General features: G+C 36.7%; 1 protein-coding gene across 8 annotated transcripts in view; it reads right to left on the bottom strand.

Annotated features, from left to right (window-relative positions):
• PCCA (propionyl-CoA carboxylase subunit alpha) overlaps window positions 1–20374 on the bottom strand; it is a 416711-nt gene that overhangs the window by 184949 nt on the left and 211388 nt on the right. For all 8 annotated transcript variants that reach the window (XR_011528233.1, XM_070579174.1, XM_070579175.1 and 5 more), the window contains 2 exons: window positions 19676–19751; window positions 5460–5570 (listed from right to left, as the gene is read on the bottom strand). Coding sequence is in view for 7 of the 8 variants with exons in the window: in XM_070579174.1 (XP_070435275.1) it covers window positions 5460–5570; window positions 19676–19751 (187 nt within the window). In the remaining variant the exon portion in view is untranslated. The remainder of the gene's footprint in view (window positions 1–5459; window positions 5571–19675; window positions 19752–20374) is intronic.

Here is a 20374-nt window from a genome sequence, read left to right as displayed (position 1 = left end):
AACCTCTGCAAACCTCATGCTATTATCCATCCTCATATGCATGACCGAGTTTTTAAGAAGCCTGATCTGTTTTCTCCTAAAAGGTTTTAGTTCTATCATCTATTTTTAACACTCGTTTGGTGGTTACCCTTAAATCTAGTATTGTATTAAACAATTCTGACAGATGTCCTGATTCTAAGTCACACGTGTTCTCACCTCTTTGTGGGATGTGGCTTTGCCGACTATGGGCTTCAGGTGTAGGGTAATCTGTCCAGATCATTTTGTTGGGAGAGCCATAGGTAACCTCTCTAGGGCTGGTTAGATTGCTCAGAGAGGCATGTTCTACTCTTGTGCCTGACAGCACCTGCCTGCCTGCCAGCACTCTGGGAACCAAGTGGGGATCAAGGCTGGGGGGAGGAAGTGTCACCACATTCAGTATGTCCACATTCACTCCATCCTCTGTTCAACTGTGCCTGGTGTCCCCCAGTGCAGACTATTTTACTCTCTACAGAGAAGAACCTCAAAGCTTTTGCCAGGGTGGAGGAGAGAGTCACCCTGCTTTGAAGAGTGAGGGAGGGAATATGGAGAAAACCTATCAGAGATTTTAGACCAACAGTTCCACCTTTGGGAATTTCCAAAGGTACTTGGAACTAATAACTACTGAGACTTCTGAAGGGTTCTGCAGTGATAATGAGCTACTTTGTTTTTACACTGTCAGCTTAGGATTCAACTTTCTTAGGTTGCTATGTCAGTTAAGAATCATCTTTCAGCTTATCTACATATAAAATCTCTTGGATCTTCCCTCCACATCTCTCATCATTTCCTACATGATTCCAATCTCTCTACCTTTTTTTTTTTGTGAGAAAGATTTACCATGAGCTAACATTTGTGCCAGTCTTCCTCTATTTCGTATGTGGGATACTGCCACAGGATGGCTCATGAGCAGAGTAGGTCCGTGCCCAGGATCTGAATCCATGAACCTGGGCTGCCAAAGCAGAGCACACACAATTTTAATCACTCGGTCATGGGGCCAGCCCTCTCTTTACCTTTCTGCTACATGTTTTGAGATATGTCTTCCATTTATTTCTTTGGGTCACTATAATTTGGTTCTGAGCAGTGACCATGCTTTCATTTTGCTGAAATGTTTTATTTCTAAAACTCACAGCTTTTAGTTTATTAAAGTCTTTCTCCTCTAATTTAATATTCTTAGGTGTTGTTACTATTTTTCAGTAAGAGTAGTCATTTGCTTCCCATACCAGCAGTTCTAAAACTGAGGACCACCTGTCCTCAGGGATTCTTCTAGGTCTTCCTTCCTAGATGGGTAATCCTTTCCCTTTGTACATTAATGGCTCTGTTTGCTTTCAATAGTCAGGTCAAAGGGTTAGGCAGTAGCTTGCTGGTAAATGTTTAACAACCAACTGAGGTGTGAAGGAAGGAGAAATGCCTCAGTGTGCAGCATTTGCTAACTTCCTTATTGTAAATACTTTCTCCAAGACTGATTTCAAACTACCAATACTATATCAAAGAAGATGCATTAGGAAGAGATGCACACAGTGGCTCTCCCAAGGCAGCATGGTGGCCCCAGCGCCTAAGGAATAGAGTCCTTAGAGAAGTATTTCAATAGTCTAAATGCTACCGTGTTCTTGAAGTCATCCTTGATTCCCTAAATTAGAATTGGTTTCTTTTTTCTCTGCTTTCAAGACACTTTGCTTCTATCTTCACTTGGCACTTATTTTCTTCTGTCCTGTTGTGTAGTTAGTTCTTTCTATGTTTATTTCTCCCGTGTTGTAAGCTCCTTAAGGGCAGGAAAAATATATCATGCATCTTTGGTTTTCTTCTAGAACCTATACTAATTATCTGTTAAATGACTTTAATGATTGAATTTTTAAAGGCAACACTTCAGTCTATATATTATAGTACTATTTTTAAAGGTTTAGAAATACTTGACTAAATTCAATGAAAAAAAGAGAAGTATAATTAACGGTATAATTCTTGGGTTAAATCAAACTTTTATAAAAATTCTGCAACTTCCAGAAGAGAAATATAATTCTAATAATTTCTTTTGATGGGGCTGGTGGCTGAAGTACGGCAAGGCAGCAGAGAAATAAGTCCAAAATGTTCATTACACGCCAAGTGAAATAATAGTTCTTAAAATACCTTCTTCCTCTTATTCCAGAATCAAAATATCTTCTTCTCCATTTTCCATTTATTTTTCAGAGTGAAAAGAAAATAGCCTTTCAACATCAGAATCTAATAAGTTGATATGAAGAACAAATTCTTGTGTATTTTATTTTTAAATTTTAGACACAATCATTCAAAGTTCAATCTAAGAACTTACAGTAACACTGCCCTAGTCTACAAATAAACTTGGGATAATAAACATATATAATAAAAAATGTTAATGCAGTTATAAAAACAAGCACTTGCCTATGAACAGTGCCTAGGATAGCTGGACAGATGGGAAGCAGATGGGTAATCCCAAAGGGGCAAAATGACCCAGTCTCAAACATATGGAGAAGATCCTGGATTAACTTCAGTTGCCACTTCCTGCTGTCTCTTTCAGGCACATATATCAAACAATCAAAGATGATACAGTTTAATATATCTAAGACCTGCTCTGGGGAAAAACGAGGAAGGAGAAATAGAGTAATCTGAGGAAGAACGAGAGAGAGTTGCCATTCAGAGAAGAAAGAACTGATACGAAAACAACATGAAGGAATAAAAAGTAGACATTAAGAATGGCAAGTATAGGTGTGTACTTTCAAAGTCCTTACAGGCAATATGATAACATATAGCATACTCTGAAGACTTTTGTGATTTATGAATTTAAATCCTAGCACAATTGAACGAGTCCTGAAACAAAAGTAGAAAAGTCAAAGTTGAATTTCTGGTTTTATTACATTACTGGTCATTTAGTCTTATCAATCTTTCTGGGCTTTAGTTTCCTCACACGTAAAATGAAGGCTGAGGTTAAAAATTGCTAAATTTTCTTCTAACAACTTATAACAATTTAAAAATTGTGTTCCTATCTTGCATAAGCCTAAGAAACAGAATTTTAATGTCTGTGCTGATAATTCCCTACCAAAAAAGAAATGTAACATATTAAGTTTATCACAGAAAACTGCAATACTAGGTTGTTTTTTTTTCCTCTGAGGAAGACTGGCCCTGAGCTAACATCTTTTGCTAATCTTCCTCTTTTTTTGCTTGAGGAATATTGGACCTGAGCTAACATCTATGCCAATCTTCCTCTGTTCTTGCTTGAGGAATATTGGACCTGAGCTAACCTCTGTGCCAATCTTCCTCTTTTTTGCTTGAGGAATATCAGCCCTGAGCTAACACCTGTGCCAATCTTTCTATATTTCGTATGTGGGTCACCGGCATAGCATGGCCGCCAGCGAGTGGTGTAGGTCCACACTTGGGAACCAAACCTAGGCCCCCAAAGTGGAGTGCACCAAACGTAACCATTATGCCATGGTGTTGGCCCCATGCAATACTGGGTTTCAAGTAAATTTCTAAGTTCTCTTGAGAACTTGAAACATTTTCAATTGCTGCTGAATGTACAACACACAATACATAGTAATCAACTCCAATTAGAAATTAGTAATCATGTACATAGTAATCAATTCCAATCAGAAATTTTAAATGCCCCATTTTTTTCTCCATGGTAATAGAATATAATACCATATATCCAGACACGTAATGAATGTGTGTATGTATATATAAATACCATCCACATCAATATGTTTGTTCTGTTTTTTTTTTTTTTTTTTTGTGAGGAAGATTAGCCCTGAGGTAACATCCACTGCCAATCCTCCTCTTTTTGCTGAGGAAGACTGGCCCTGAGCTAACATCCATGCCCATCTTCCTCTATTTTATATGTGGGACACCTACCACAGCATGGCTTGCCAAGCGGTGCTATGTCCCAACCCGGGATCCGAACCTGTGAACCCCGGGCGGCTGAAGCAGAACGTGCGCACTTAACCGCTGCACCACTGGGCCAGCCCCAATATGTTTATTCTAAAGCTTCCCTGAAGTTTTGACCCGTTGTCTCCTTCTGCTTACTGATTCATGTCATATCACCTTCACAAAAGCATTAGTGAGGCAGACATAAAAGCATATGGAAATCCTGAGTCCACTTCACAACTTACTACAACTTTTAATTAAAACTTCAGACACGACAAGAAGCCAAAACGTTAGGATCAAAATAGAACTAACTGGTAATCTGGATAGACGTACAGTTAATTAAATATATCCAAGGTAATCCCTTTTCATCAATACTATAAGGTTCTTTTCATTAATTCAACAAATATTTACTTCGTGTCTGTTACGTTTTAGCTGCTAGGGATACAGTAAGAAGCAATAACATAAGTAGTTCCTGGCTTTGTGAAACCAACAGATATTAAAGAAAATGAATGAAGTATAAAACTGTAATCATGTTAGGGCTGTAAGAAAAAGATCCTGATGATTCATTTGTCTTGCGTTTTGAGTTCCCAAAAAGAAATATTCTTCATTTACCTTGGCACTAATGATGAAACCCTGTAATACTAAAGTTTTAAAAGAAAGATCAAATCAGTAATCCACAGTTAGTCTTATGAAAACTCTACATTGTAAGAAATTGCTTTCTAATGTATTCAATAGCTTAACTACATGAAGTTGACTTGAATCTATATATAGCTTCTAAAATGACTGGGTCATTTTACATACTAAAACACTTTAAAATGGACATAAAGAACACTTGAAACTAGTAAGAGAACATCTAATTTTCATATATCCCCAAGTTCATTAGAAATATATGTAGAGGCTTGTGGCTTTCACCTTAATAACATTTCTATTGTCTCCTGCAGATCCTGTCAGTTTCTTACCATCTCATTAACCATGTTTTCTATGCTCACTAAAGGGTTTTCTCTGTCTCTCACTTGATGAGCAATTTTTCTACTACGTGGAAACACTGATAACTTTGCAGTGCTAAATCTCACATTCTACTTGTTCCTTCAATAAATTCATTTTTCAGAACGAAAACCATCATCTTTTTAGACATCTTCATTTTCATTAATAGGAATAGCATCTGGTATTCTGTAATTTTCAGTGCTAATTTTCATAAAGATATAGTTTTAATCATTAAAAGAAGTGTTCCTGCATATACTCATATCAGCAGGGATACAAATTTGAACTCATTTTCAGAAACCAGAAAATGAGGTAGGTTAATGCTCTGCCTATATATTTCTGCTTCAAAACCAGACTGACACCATTCCACATAGTTGAATTCCTCACTTAACAAAATTACAGATTATTACACATTCATGAGTCACTCATGAATACTCAAAATCATGAATGTCAATTGTCTAGGATACTCTAAGTATGTTAATAAATCATGTATAATATAGGTCAAAGGTCTTAATTTCAAACTAGAAAAAGTTATACATTATAATAAAGCATAAAAAATAACTTTAATATACTAAAATACTTCAATGCATACAAACCTTTAAAGCCATCAGGATATACATCAGAAAGAAATTTAGTGTTGATGTCTCCTTTTATAAAGCGTGAGTTGATTATCACCTCTCGAAGTAATGCAATATTATGTGTAACACCTAAAAATAAAATGATATCAGATTGAATCAGAGAATAATGAGTCAGTTAAAAATCTAATTCTTCTTATCTGGTGAAATTTATCATCAGTGTCTTATGATCTAGCAAAAACCATGCAAGATAATTCAACTCCTTGACTTCAAGTAACAACAAAAAAATATCTGAACTTGAAGTAGCAATAAAACACTAAAAGTTAACATAAGAAGCTTGTGATTGCCAAATCAACTCAATGAGGAAATAAACGTCTTTTCAACAAATGGTAGAACTACTAGATATCCATTTGAGAAAAAATGAAAATGAAACTCAACCCTAACTCATACCATACACAAAAATTAACTCAAATCAGATGACAAATCTAAATATAAAACCTAAAACTATAAGACAGACTTATAGAAGAAAATACAGGAGAAAGATCTGTTACCTTGAGGCAACAGATTCTTAGTACTACACAGAAACCAGGAACCATAAAAAAGAATATTAACAAATTGTACTTCATCAAAACTTAAAAGCCTGCTCTTCAAAGATATAGTTAAGAAAATGAAATGGCAAGCCATAGACTGAGAGAAAATATTCACAACACACAAGCAAAGAACTTATATTTGGAATATATAAAGAATGTTTACAATACAATAACAACATGACAACTAAACCAAGTAAAACAATAGGCAAAAGATCTAAACTGACATTTCATAAAAAGATATACAAATTGCCTGTAAGCACAAGAAAAGACAGTCAACGTCATTGTCAAAGAAATACAACGAGATACTCCCAAACACCAATTTAAGTGGCTAAAGGTTAAAAGATAGACAACACCAAGTGTTGGTGAGGATGCAGAACAAACGAAACTGTCACACCCTGTGTGGGAATATAAATTGGTACATCCACTTTGGAACTGTTTGGCAGTTTCTTAAAAAGTTAAACATATACTCACCATATGATTCAGACAATTTACTCCTAAGTATTTACCCAAGTTAAAATAAAAACATAAGCCCATACAAACACTTATACACAAAGGTTAACAGCTTTATTTGCAATTAAAAAACTGGAAATAATCTAAAACGTCTATCAACAGATGAATGAATTAACAAAATGTAGCTTGTCCATACAATGGAATTCCACTCAGCAATAAAAAGAAATGAGTCACTAAAACATGCAATGACAAAGACGCATCTCAAAATTATTACGCAGAATTAAAGAAGCAAGACCAAACATAATGCATATGGTAGGAGTCAATCAATACAAAATTTTAGAAGATGCAAATGAACCTACAGTGACAGAAAGCAGATCACGTGGTTGCATTGGGACAGGGCTGGAGAACGGGTAGATTACAAAGGCCATGAGAAAACTTTTGGACTTGACACAAATGTTCAGTGTCTTGATTGTGGCGATGGTTTCACAGATGTATACCTATGTCAAATTGAATACTTTAAATATGAGAAGTTTATTATATGTCAAGTATACCTCAATAAGTAGAGAAGCAGGAAGAAGAGGAGGAGGAAGGGACAGGGAAGGGGAGAAAAGTGGGAGGGTAAGGGAAAGAAGGAGGAAGGAAGAAGAAGATGAAAAAAGCTTGTGATCTAGTATGAAAAATTGAGCCTGGTACACAACAACTACTCCAAAGTAAGGTTCAAATAGGTAACTGCCACAAGAGGGATACAAACGGTATCAGGAGAGTTCTATGACATAGAAAGATCTAATGAAGGAATTATTTGATCTTGGCAATGTAGATTACAAAGATGTTCACTAGGAATAAAAGGTAGTATAAAGAGGCATTTCAAATCCGGGGAAAGCAGGAATTAGATCAGGTTTCAATAAGAGCAGGGCCACTGGAACATAATACAACTGAAGTTGAAGTAAACAGAGAGGTTTGTTAATTCCTTCCAATTTCTTTAGCCCACTTCTGTACAGGTCTAATCTGTACCATTACGCTGCATAACAAACCTAGAAAGCCTGAATCTGATCTTCCTATTCAAATCTTAGAGAGTCCTTACTTTTACAAGAATAATTATAAAGTAAGCTAAGAATCACTCAGGTTCAAGTACCACATCTACGTCTCACGTTGGGTAAGCTATTTAACCTCTCGAAGTTTTAGTTTCCTCACTTGTCAAATGGTGATAACAAGAGAACCTATTCAGTATGATTGTCAGGAGGTACAAATGAGATAACACTTAATGCAACGCCAGGCACTCAAGAAGGTGCATTAGAATCATTGTGGATATTATTATCCTTTTTTTATATGAGGATAAATAGGGAGAAGACAATATGTGATTAATAAACATTAGACAGAAGTTGTACTGTATCCTAAGCCTCAGCACTGACTGACCGACCGACCGACCTACCTACGTACCTACCTACTTCCAGTTTCATATTCTGTAAGAGTGCAGCTCCACAAATCTAAGTTTCCACCTATTTCTATTTAGAGGGTGTGCCCATCCTATACGGCAGGGGTCAGCAAACTATGGCCTGTAGGCCCAATCTAGCCTACTACCTATTTTTATAAATAAACTTTTATTGGAACACAGCAGTGTTTACTTATGGTTGTTTTCATGCTACAACACTAGAGTTGAGTAACTGCAACAGAGACTGTGCAACCCACAAAGTCTAAGATATTTATTCCTTAGCCCATTACCAAAAACATTTGCTGACGTTTGCTATGAGGTTTTAACAAAGTTGCTATTCAGAGCAAATTAATCTATATCTATCAACATTTATTCTACACCTACTACTCATGCAGCAATTAGATATCATCGGAAGAAAAATGAGAACTAACATTATGGTACCTGCTTTTGGGGAACTTTCAGTAATCAGTTATAGAATAAGAAAATGATAAGGAAAAGGGAGACTTAAAAAAGAAAATAGTGATTCAGAACGGCTGAATCATTCATTTAAAGTTTAGTACAATATAAATTATAATAGTCATATATATAAAAGAAAATTTTTAATATAGAAGTATATTGTGACAGACTGCTGGTTTCCCTTAAAATTTGCTTTTCATTTTGTCCAGGTTCTTAGCTGAACAAAAGACCACCAAGACACAGACTTCATTTTCCGTCTGTCTTTTAGCTAAACATGACAAACTAATCCTCACACAAGGGACTGTAAGTTAAGGTGATGTATCCGACTCAGGCCGCAGTTACTTAAAAAAAATTGCTTGGACTTCCTTTCCTTCTCTCTTCCTATAGGCTTCCTGACATGGCAGTAACTCAGCTTTGGGAACGCAGAGAAAGCGGAGCAACAAAACGGGTGTATGGTTGTGTGTATCTCCTGGAATAGCCACAGGACACTAACTTTCCCCATCAGCATGGACCAGCAAGCCTGTTAAATGAGAACTAAATAAATTTCTATGCTATTTATACCATCGTATTTAAGCATCTTTGTTGCAGCAGGTTACCCTGTACCCTAATGTAAACAAGCAGAAGAAGGGCGTTCTTTTCAATATGACCTATCTCTGAGCCAACCAATGTTAACAACTGAATACATTCTTCTAGGCATTTTTCGATGCATCTCTTTATACTAGACCATATGCAAAATTCTGAGCATCTCTGTTTCTGATTCAGAAGATATTATGTACCGATAATTTTATAAAAGTCAATTTTCAACCTATTCAAACTACCTCAAAACATTCTGAGAAAGTTCCAAAATTCAAATATTAATGCAATTCTTTTAGCTACACAAATATTCTAGGGAAGAAGCTATCCCAAATAGACAATGATCTAATAAATATCTTTCACAGCACATGCCCAGGAGAAATGCAGTTTCCCAACCCTGCTCTGTGGGTAATGCCTTAGCCTATACTCAATAAGTATTGTTTCAAAGGGCTTTTGTAATTAGGTATATTTATATGAGGAAAGTATTGGAAGGTGTAGGAAACTTCTGATGACAGCAATACACCTAACAAATCACCGTGAAAATGTGACATTGCCTATATTATAAGTGATATTTGGATAGACAAAAATGAAAAGCAACTGAAGGCAATGTGCTAAGATGCTTAGAAAGACAAACTAGGTAGGCAAGAATTTAAAATCAAAGACTCCCTGAAAGAAGTCAGGCTATAAAAGGGAAATGAATCCCTTTGTCATACGTTTTACAGACAGACAAAACTAAAGCACTTTTGAAGGAGGAAAGGGTTATGGCTTGCCAGAGAGATTTATATGCATAGGAAATGACAGATGTGGTGTTCCAGGAAGAGGAAAATATTTGCGACTTACACAAATTTTCCTGGCTGGGAAAGAGAATAGAGACAGACGCAGAAGGACACAAAGAGGAGTAGTATTATGGAGGAACTTAAAGTATTTAAGAATTTTCATTGTAAAAAGCAAATGGATACCACTAGGCATTTCTATGAAGCGGATTGAAAGAAGGACACCAAGGCTGAAGTGCGGGAGCAAAGGAGAAAACTACGTGCCTGAAAAACCAAACATGGGCATTCAGGGTCTGAGAGCCACACACAGATTTTACTTTACCTTGAGAGATCAAGTTGAATGGGTAAAGGAGGGTAGATACGACTAGATACGTGCGTTCCAGGAACCACTCAGGCTGCTACTGGGGAGGGGCAAGAGTGAAGACGGGAAAAACCATTAGCTGACCATTGCAGGAGACACACTGAAAAATGGCAAGAGCTCAGGTCACAGCTAGGGTGTAGACAATACAGATGGAGAAAAGTAGCTAGACTTGAGGGAGATTTAGGAGGCAGATAAGGCTTGGTGATTTAGTGGACATCAAGAATCGAGGAGGGACCAGGCTGGCCCCCTGGCACAGTGGTTAAGTTTGGCACACTCTGCTTCAGTAGCCCAGCTTTGTGGGTTCAGATCCCAGGCACAGACCTACACCATTCGTCAGCCATGCTGAGGCAGTGACCCACATATAAAGTGGAGGAAGAGTGGCACAGATGTTAGCTCAGAGCTAATCCTCCTCACGCCAAAAAAAAAAAAAAAGAGGAAGATTGGCAACAGATGTTAGCCTGTGGCTAATCTTCCTCAACAAGAAAAATAAAATAAAAAAGAATGGGGGAGACGAGTCAAGCACAACATCCAAACTTTTGGCTCTGCTACACAATAGAAGATGCCCTTTACAGAGAAGGAACAGGTTGAGAGGAAAAAATCTGATTCATTTTGGGCAAGCTAAATTTGAGATGCCTGTGAAATGAGACTGATGATGCCCAAATGATTAGACCTCAGAAGAGCAGGCAGGTCAGAATGCATACACATCAGAATACAGAAGTCATGGAGGTGGGCATCCACATGACAGAATCCAAAACAGAGTGGGAAATAGTGGGAAATGTAAAGCAAAACCAGCAATGTGCAAATTAATCATGTATAGCAACTGAAGTTCTGAAAAAAATAAGATCCTAAAGGAGGGACTGGAAAGGATGAAAGTTAGAAGATCGAGGTGCAGCTGTAATTTATTTCCGATAAAAGGTACTATGTACAAATTAACAATTCACAATGTTTCAATTTATAAGCCTTTTTTGTATAAATAATAGAGAACTTAGAAAGGCAAGCTGTCAGGATTTTTGAACTTCCCTCCTTCAGTTAAATAAAAATAATACTGTTCACTTCATATATTTCATATTTCCTATTTAAATTTACCAGCTTTCTTCTTCCAGTCCAGGGCTGGTACAACTGTGGCCAAGGCCAAAATAGTTGGCATCAGACCCTGTCTTCAGTAAAAGAGCTTTCAGAAATAGTTAATGATAATTGAATAAAAGTAAGACCATTTTCTGATGCCCAGTGCTCAGCTGGTAACTGACGACATCCAAAAAGTTAAAATGTATGCAGTTTTACAGAATAAATGATATGCTGTATTTTTATTCCATATTCAAAGTTGAAAAAGAGATGCTGATTGTAGAAAACATAATGCATAGGAATTATAACCAAACATTAATTTACATTTGGATAGCAAAGAACAGAGTCACTCAAGCACACAAATGAAGCATGGACTTTTAAAAATCTTTCTACTTGAATAGTAAATAGAGCATGAAAAAACAGACTTTTATCTTGCTAAATGATGTTTCAGGAATAAAATTAATACAGAAAAGCATTTTCTCCTTAACATTCTCTGAGAAAAATATTACATACTACTATTCAAAATCAAATCATTATCTGTTTTTCTCTCCTAAGGACTCCAAGGCGAAACAACGGCCAATGGCAGACAATCAAAATCTAGGTGCTTCAACTGACTGCTCTAAAAACTTCTGTACATTAATTAATTCTAAAGCCAAATAGAGGAATAATCAAAAAATTATTTCATACCTCAAAAGCTCAAAAGATGAGATAAATGAGAAAAATCACTGAACTGCTAAAAGAGTTCCCACACATTTGAAAGTTACCATTTCTATTTGTTTACTTTCCTTCCTTGTCCCAGGAAACACAACGCTATTTACACAGATCCTTGTTCAGACAGTAAGTGGATAGTAGAGGTACTCTCCGAGACTTAGCTTATAACGTCAACCATATTATTAATCACATACTCATAAAAATTATGACTCTGAGTTTTAGTCTGGGAATTGAGGACGACCTCTGCCAAAGTTCACAGGGTCTCGTCTGTATAGGAGATCATGACCAGGCCACGAAGAGAGGACCCCTAGAGGCAGCTTTCCCCTGACTACCTGCTGCTTCCAAAACACTGGCCAGACATTAGCTGCACACGCTGCCAGGATCAAACAGAGGCCAAAAGCCACTGCTTATTTCATGGGGATTCAGAAGTTAACTTTAACCAAATTACGTTTTTGCTCTAAAGATTCTTTATCTTAACTAAAGCTCACAATCAGCTCAGGAAAAAAGTTCTTATTTGAGCAACTAAGCAGTTCTCAAACTAGACAGTAAAACCGTCCTTCCTTTTCTGCCCCTCATAAAACAAATTTAAACTCCCCTATCCTTTAGAATTAAACAGACGAATGATGTATGAGTCACAATACATCTCTGTTTTTATTTCTTAAATGTTAGTTTTGGGGGGCAGTATATGCTCCTCTTCACCTATTTTTTAAACCTTTTTGGAATAATTTCAGAATTACAAAAAATTCCCAAAAAAGTACAAAGAGTCACTGTGTATCCTTTACCTAGAAACATTTTTTCCTCCAAATTTAACATCTTACCACATTTATTTTATCATTTATTTTCTCTCTCTTTATGTATACACACAATTTTTTTCTTAAACATTTGAAGGTAAGTTGCAGACACGATGCACTTTATCTCTAATTACTTTAGACTATAGTTCTTAAAGCCAAGTTAAGTCTCTTATGTAATCACAATACAGTGACCAAATCTGAAAATTAACACTGATAACAGTATTATCACCTAATCTACAGACATTCAGATTTCACCAATTGTCCCATTTATGACCTTTACTACAAAAGAAAAACATTTTTTTCTGGTCCAGCAACTAATCCAAGATCACACGTTGCATTTAGTTGTCATGTGTCCTTAGTTTCCTTTGATCTAGATAAGTTGATCTACTTTTCTTTGTGTTTCTTGACCTTGACACCTTTGAAGACTACAAACCATTTATTTTGTACCCTGTCTTTCATTTTGGTTTGTCTGATGTTTCCTTGTGATTATATTCAGGTTATACATTTTTGACAAGAATATCACAGAAATGAAGTGCTCTTTTCAGTGCATCATATCAAGAGGTGCTTGATGTTGCTTTGACCCATTACCAGTGATGTTAATGTTGATCATTTGGGAAGTTGCTAGGTTTCTCCACTTTAAAGGTACTATTTATCCCATTGTAATTAATTAGTATCTCCTGGGAAGATATGAAACTATGCACATACCTGTTTCTCACCATATTTTCACCCACTAATCTTAGCATCCGTCATTGATAAGTCTTACCCAAACAATTTAGTGTCTCCCAAATGGTGATTTTTCTACACTTATTAGTTAAAAATCTACTGTGAGAAAGAGCTGAGCTCCCTCCCTCATTTATCTTTCTTATCTATCTCAATATGAACTCACAGACTCTTACTTGATTCCAAAGATTGTAATCCATTGCTAGCATTATTTATTTTGTTGTTAAAGTTTTCCCAGACTGGTCAGTGAAAGCCCCTTAAAGCCGGCTCCTGAGTCTTTTTGACCTGTAATCATTTTTCGAGCACTTGATTACTTTATTACACAAGACGTTTCAGGTTCATCTTATACTCTTCCTGAAATCAGCCATTTTATCAGGGAGTAGCGCTTCCATTTATGGGAGAATGGTATTTAGAAAACAAGATCTTAGTGTGCTCATTGCTATGGGTGTCAATGCTTCTATGACCTCTTAGCAGGGCAGTGGTTCTCAATGGAGGGCGATTTGCCCCTCAGGGGACATATCGCAATATCTGGAAATATTTGGTTGTCACAACTGAGGAGATGCTACTGTCATTTAGTGGGTAGAGGCCAAGGATGTTGATAAACATCCTACAATACACAAGACAGCCCTCCTACAACAAAGAATTGTCTACCCCAAGATGTCAATAGTGCTAAAGTCAAGACACCCTGACCTAGAGAATACGAATATACATGTACACACACAAACACACACGCATGCAATAACATATTTATTTCTCAATCTATGTTAAAAACCATGGGTTCACACTGATACCTCCAATTTCAATTCACTACCATAGGATTCTTTATACTCTTATCCATTCCCACATTCTGACAGTGAGAAACTTGGCTCTTCTTATCCACATAAATACATAAATACATGTATTTATTTCCTCAATCCCAGAATATACATAAACTGGCTTCAGAACTGCTAACTCATGAACTAGGAAAAACAAACCTACTAACCAGAGTTTAATATTTGCTTATACATATTTTGTCTTTAGCTTGAGGGTATCCAGTCAAAATACTGTTAAAAGTTATTTAGGTCAGCTTATATTTTCTCTCGCCTTCAGCATAATTTTAACTATTCATACAGTCTTGTCCATTTGTTTGTCTGTATTCCATTTTGAATTTCTCCTCAAAACAAATTATTTTATTTATTTTGGAATATTAATATGGATCTAAAAGTCAGAATCACACAGAACTGTATAATCAAAGAAGCCTCTCCCCTTCATCCCATGTACTTTGTTTCCCATTCCCCAGTCACTTCCACCAGATCCTCCCTCCACCTCCTGTAGGTATGCCATCTTATTAGTTCTGGGCTCGTGTATGAGTGTGTTTCCACAAATGAGCAGAAGCATGAATATATTCTTATTCCCCCTAGTCGTCCACCAATATCTAAGCTCCCTTCCTTCCTTTAATAAGAGAAATGCTACTTTTCAGCTTAGTATATGGCCACCTTGATATCATCTGTATTTCCCATCTTCCTAGCAGGTAGGTATGACCATGTGACTAAATGCCAATAGGATGGGAGCAGAAATAAAGGGTGCTTTCTAGGTTATGCCCTGGAAAAAAATGCGAGTGAACTCTCCTGTCCCCACCACTTTCCTGCTGAGGCTCAATGATGGGCACGAAAGGAGCCACTTTGGGCACCAAAATGAAAACCATCTGCTGTGAATGCAAGAGTCACCCTACCAGCCCTTAACAATCTCCTTTCTGGACTATTACATGGGGGGGAAATTAAACCATATCTGTCTTAGGTCACTGTATTTTTGATTCTCTGTTACTAGGTCACTGTATTTTTGATTCTCTGTTACAAGTGCTTAAACTATAGCCTAAGTACTAAGGTCCTCAGGCAGAGGATGGTGTAGCCCAGGAAATGAAAACAGTGAAGCAGGAAAAAAGAGGACATGAGAGCAAGTGGTGTGAACAAGACTATATTCCACTGTGTACGTATGTATGTGTGTGTATGAATATATTCCATCCTCCTCCTTGCCTCAGCTGAAAATCTCAATGCCCTAAGGACCTCACTTTTCCAGCAACCCTCACACACCTCCCTTGCAATGCACTGCCACTTCCAGAACATTACCTCTTCCAATTCTTGGAGAAACTTCTGTTTCCTGGAGCTTTATTTTATCTGGTCATAAAATCTTCTCCAGTTCCCCATCATCTATCAACATCCTTGCCACAACCCAATACTCACTAAAGAATTTACGTTACCTGACTCATGACCTTCTTTCTGATCCTAACTTACATCACCCCTGTGTGGATGAGACGTGCAACATACTCACTGCTCAGTTCTTAGATCTCATCTTGAATAATCTATCCTTCTACTTTAGCCATCTAGTCCCATAGGCACACCCTGAAATCATCTAATCTTCAGAAACTGCACCATACTCACAATCAATTCCAAATATATCACTTTCCAACTGCAACCCCCATCTTTCTAGCTCATTTTCCAAGTGCCCTCACTGGACCAATACTGAAACTTCCAATCTAGAACGTGAGAGTCTATGTCATCTGACCCACACTCTTCTAAAGTGTTAATGATATGATATACAGAGAGCATAAGATAGTAAAGAGACATAACCAAAGACAACGTGCGAACTTAGGACTGTAGATGAGGTTAAAAAACAGATAAAAAAAGACACTTTGGGGAACAAGTGGGGATACCTGCACATGGACAGTACATTAGATGATATTATGAGACTGCTGTTAATATTCTTCGGTGTGATAATGGTGTTCCGGTTTTGCAGGAACATGACCTTACCCTTAAGATGCATGCTGAAGTATTTAGGAGTGATATGTCATGACATCTGCAACTTTCTTTCAAATAGTTCAGGAAAAAACACAGGAGAGAAGGGAGAGAGGAAAGGAAGGAGGAAGAGTGAAGAGAAAGGAGGAGAAGGCAAAGAAAGGGAGAAGGGGTGTGATGGAGGAAAAAAGCAAGTGTAGAAAAGTTTAACAATTAATTGAGGTGAAGAGTGTACAGGTGTGCAATATACTAGTCATTCAACTTTTCTATAAGTTTGAAATGCCGAAAATAAAAAGCTACAGGGCAATGTATCAAGAAAAATCCCTCTCTGATAAATCTTTTAAGCTAAAAAAAAATACACATATATTTTTTTCAATCTGATGTGTATAAGTCCACATCTTTCTCTGTGCTCGTCCAAACACAACTAAGACATTTTAGGGTGGGAAGGTGGTTTAACTAATAAGAGGCGCCAGTACATCTTACTCTCCAATTGCTTTTCTACCTTCACAACACATATGGATATGCCTTCAAGACCTAGCTGCACAGTATGTTACAGTGAAGATGCATAGTCATTTATTCAGTTATCCATCCATTTAGTGGACACTGTGGTTGGTCAGAATTTTGGCTTCTACAAACAATGCTGTTGTAAACGTCCTTGTAAACATCATCTCACAATTCAGTCCTTTACTCTATAGGATAGATTGCCGAAAATTGAACAGCTAGGTCAAAGGTATGTACTTTTATTTTAACATCTAATGCCAGATTATTTTCCCAAAAGACAATAGCAAGTCACACTCCAAAGATGCCTGAGTGTGCCCATTCCACTCCATTCTTTTTTTTTTTTTAATTTTTAATTTTTCCTTCTTCTCCCCCGATGCCCCCAGAACATACTTGTGTATTTTAGTTGTGGGTCCTTCTAGTTTTGGCATGTGGGACACTGCCTCAGTATGGCTTGATGAGTGGTGCTAGGTCCACGACCAGGATCCGAAACGGTGAAACCCTGGACCACCAAAGCAGAGCATGCAAACTCAACCACTCAGCCACGGGGCCGGCCCCAACACTCCATTCTTAAATGTGGTGTATGAGATTCAGAGAAACAAAGTAATTTGACAAAAGTCACAGTTACTAAGTGTTGTCAGGACAGGATATGACCCCATGCCTGTCTTTCTATTGCAACACAGTGATTCAAAGGTAGAAATTTTAGACTGCCTAAAAATCTCTCTGCCCAATAAAATACATTTTTTTTACTTGTGATACATACAAAGTTAGGAGAATAATCTTAAGTCTACTTTGTATTTAAGTCACTTAATTAAAAAATATATTAACTGGCAAATCTTTATATAAAGTATAGAAAGTAAATCAGTGGAAAAAGTGTTCATTTAAATATAAAACATGAAAGTGTATTCTGTTAATATGAAAGAGTATTCCTTTCAAAAGCCAGACAGAATAGAAGGGTAACTTTTAGTTAAGACCAATACTAACCTAATACTTTGACAAACTGTCCATATGCCATGGCACTATGTTATATCAAAGCTCAAAAGAGATGTGATCTGATAAAATCTTCTTACTCAGACTATCTCAAATTAATGAATTTACTATTCAAGATCATTAGAGTGAAAATTAAATTAACCAAAGTCTAATAATTCAACAACCACAATAAAAAATACAATGATAAGGGAAGGGAGAGAGAAATCTGTAGAAAATTCTTACAAATACTTCAAAGGCCTCCAGGAACAACGTTCTCAAGTCCCTCGTTTATGTCTATATACGTGCAGTTAAACACACACTCAAATTAGATGTGTGTTCCAAACAGGATCTAAAGTAATCCAGGGGGCAATAGTATTTCTGTAGGAAAACCGACCCCTCAAGGCCTATTTAGCCAACACACAGAGAGAATCTGTATCTGCCGCTTATGCTGGAATGTAGCAGAGTTATAAAACCAGCTAATATTCCACAATTAAGGCTGAAAAGGAATTAGAGGATAAGCTAGAAAGAGTGTGAAGGAGATTTTTCAAATTTCTAGATGCTCTGGATAGTGATGCTACTGGTTTTTTTTTTATTACATCTAGATTCAGTTGAGAGCTTACTGTTTTCCTTTCATTGACAGAGGTGAATCACTAGCACATGACAGTAGATACAATCACTGCCACTTGTTAGTTAACAAATGGGAAGAAAAGAGGGGAAGAGTAATAAGGAAGGGAGGAGAAATTTCTCCTGATCTGACAAGAGAAAAGACGAGGAAAGTGAGGACTGCATGACTCACATGCAAATAGAGGAAAATCAGCAGGGAAAGATAGAAGCAAACAAATAGAGTCACTAAACTGTCATGGGCCACTACTGTACAGTTGTACCAACTGTTCACTGCAAAAAGGCACTTGGTCAAGGAGGCAGAGTAAGGGCTTGACATGCTCCATTGTTAAGCTGGGCTCCCCTTCCCAGGGCTGGACACGCTGAGAGAACAGGATACTTCTAATTTACACAAAGTTGTAGAACACTTGCCAAGCCTTACAATCTACAGGCTTCGTCCACTCAAAGGGAGGGCTTTTGAAATTGCATTCAAACTCCATATGGGCTTGAGGGAGGCTGTGCAGTCATATTCCACCACCATTCTACCCTGTCAGTCTCCAAAATCTAGCCTCCTAGCCCCACTGTTCTATTTGGTGAGGCCTGAGAAAAGAGCAAAACTATACAGCCAGTCTTTCCTACAGAATGTTCTTAGATCCACACTACTCATTCATAATTCAAAATGAACTTATATTTTACACTTTAAATATCATATTAAAGTCCATTATTCTGAAGTTTATGATAATTTATGCTGGCCTAAAGTAAAATGATCTTTTCACTACTAATGGAAAGTTGCTAATAAAATTTAGAATGCAATTTACTCCTTAAGGGGAATAAGTATAACTCTGCTTTAGTTATTTAAATGTAATGGCTGCTCCTAATTCAGTTCTCACTACACCCCTGAAAGTCTTGTAGGATCACACGTGTTAGGCATTAGAACTATCCTGTATATACATAAGGTAACAAAAGTGCATTTTCTAGAAAATATTCTATAATTTCTCTAATTTATAGAAGCACAGAGCTATTCCCTCTACTCTCAAATTAGTCAAACGTAGGTCACTCTATTTTATATCTCCATTATGTTTTCAAGTTTCAAACTTCAAAACAACAACAACAAAAATACAAAGGCAGTAATGTAGCAAATGTTCTGTCAAACTACACTGGCCAATAAAAGACTTCAGAATAAAGAACCATTTTAAATACAAGACATACCTATAAAATACTAAATGCTCATCCAGGAAAGGTCATAAACCATATGTTTAATTAAATAATTCAAAATGTATATGTAAAGCACAGGACTGCTAAAGAATATGAAACAGGTATTCTTAATTAGAAAGTCAGTTTAATTAATTCAAGCTTTTCTTATCTCTATTTAAACACATAGTAAGCAAACGTTCTATCGAATTCTCTAATTATTAAATTTTCAAGTTGTTTTCCAGAACTGGACGCCATGTACAATAGCAGCACTTCAAATGTTTCTTTTTACCTCGAATAACATAATTATCCAGTGCATCTTCCATTCTCTTCAGTGCTTCAGTTCTATCAGAACCATATGTGATTAGCTGAAAGCAAACATACGAAAAAGCGTTTTACATAGAGAGATGTAGCTCCATTGATCTATGAGTCAAATGATTCATCCCAGTAAAAATTAAAGTATTTCATAACAGACCTCCCAGAGCAGCTTTTGAAATTTCACAGTGGACCAGTTTTTAGTATAAAGTATGTCAACTAAGATTTTTCTTAAGTAAATAAATATTAGAATCAAGCTATATCAGACTTTTCTCCTATATTTCACTATCACAGAAAAGAGCTCCTTGACATAAAGAAAACAAGCATAAAATGTTTAAAAGGAAAGATATCAAAATGTGAACATTTGAGATAGGATATGAACATCTGGGATAGTAGACGATTAGGCAAGATTTGTTTTTTCTCTCCCTATTTTTCTGTGGTTTCCAAGTTTGACACCCTGAATAGCTAACTTGTACATATAACATAGCACAGAAGCAAGGGGTACTTGCATTAGAAAAACTGAAAGGTCTTACTGATCTAAATGATTTTGTGCCCATTTATATGTATCTTATACAAATTAGCAGTAAAAAAGTAACTATTCATAAAATATTTTTCTGGGTATTACATTAATCAATTTGTTGTTTACAATTATTTTAGTACATTTCTCAGCTCTTTA

Source organism: Equus przewalskii, chromosome 16 (assembly GCF_037783145.1).
Source record: "Equus przewalskii isolate Varuska chromosome 16, EquPr2, whole genome shotgun sequence".
NCBI classification, from domain to species: Eukaryota; Metazoa; Chordata; class Mammalia; order Perissodactyla; family Equidae; genus Equus; species Equus przewalskii.
The sequence above is the reverse complement of the archived record's forward strand: the minus strand, read 5'-3'. Positions and strand labels throughout refer to the sequence as shown.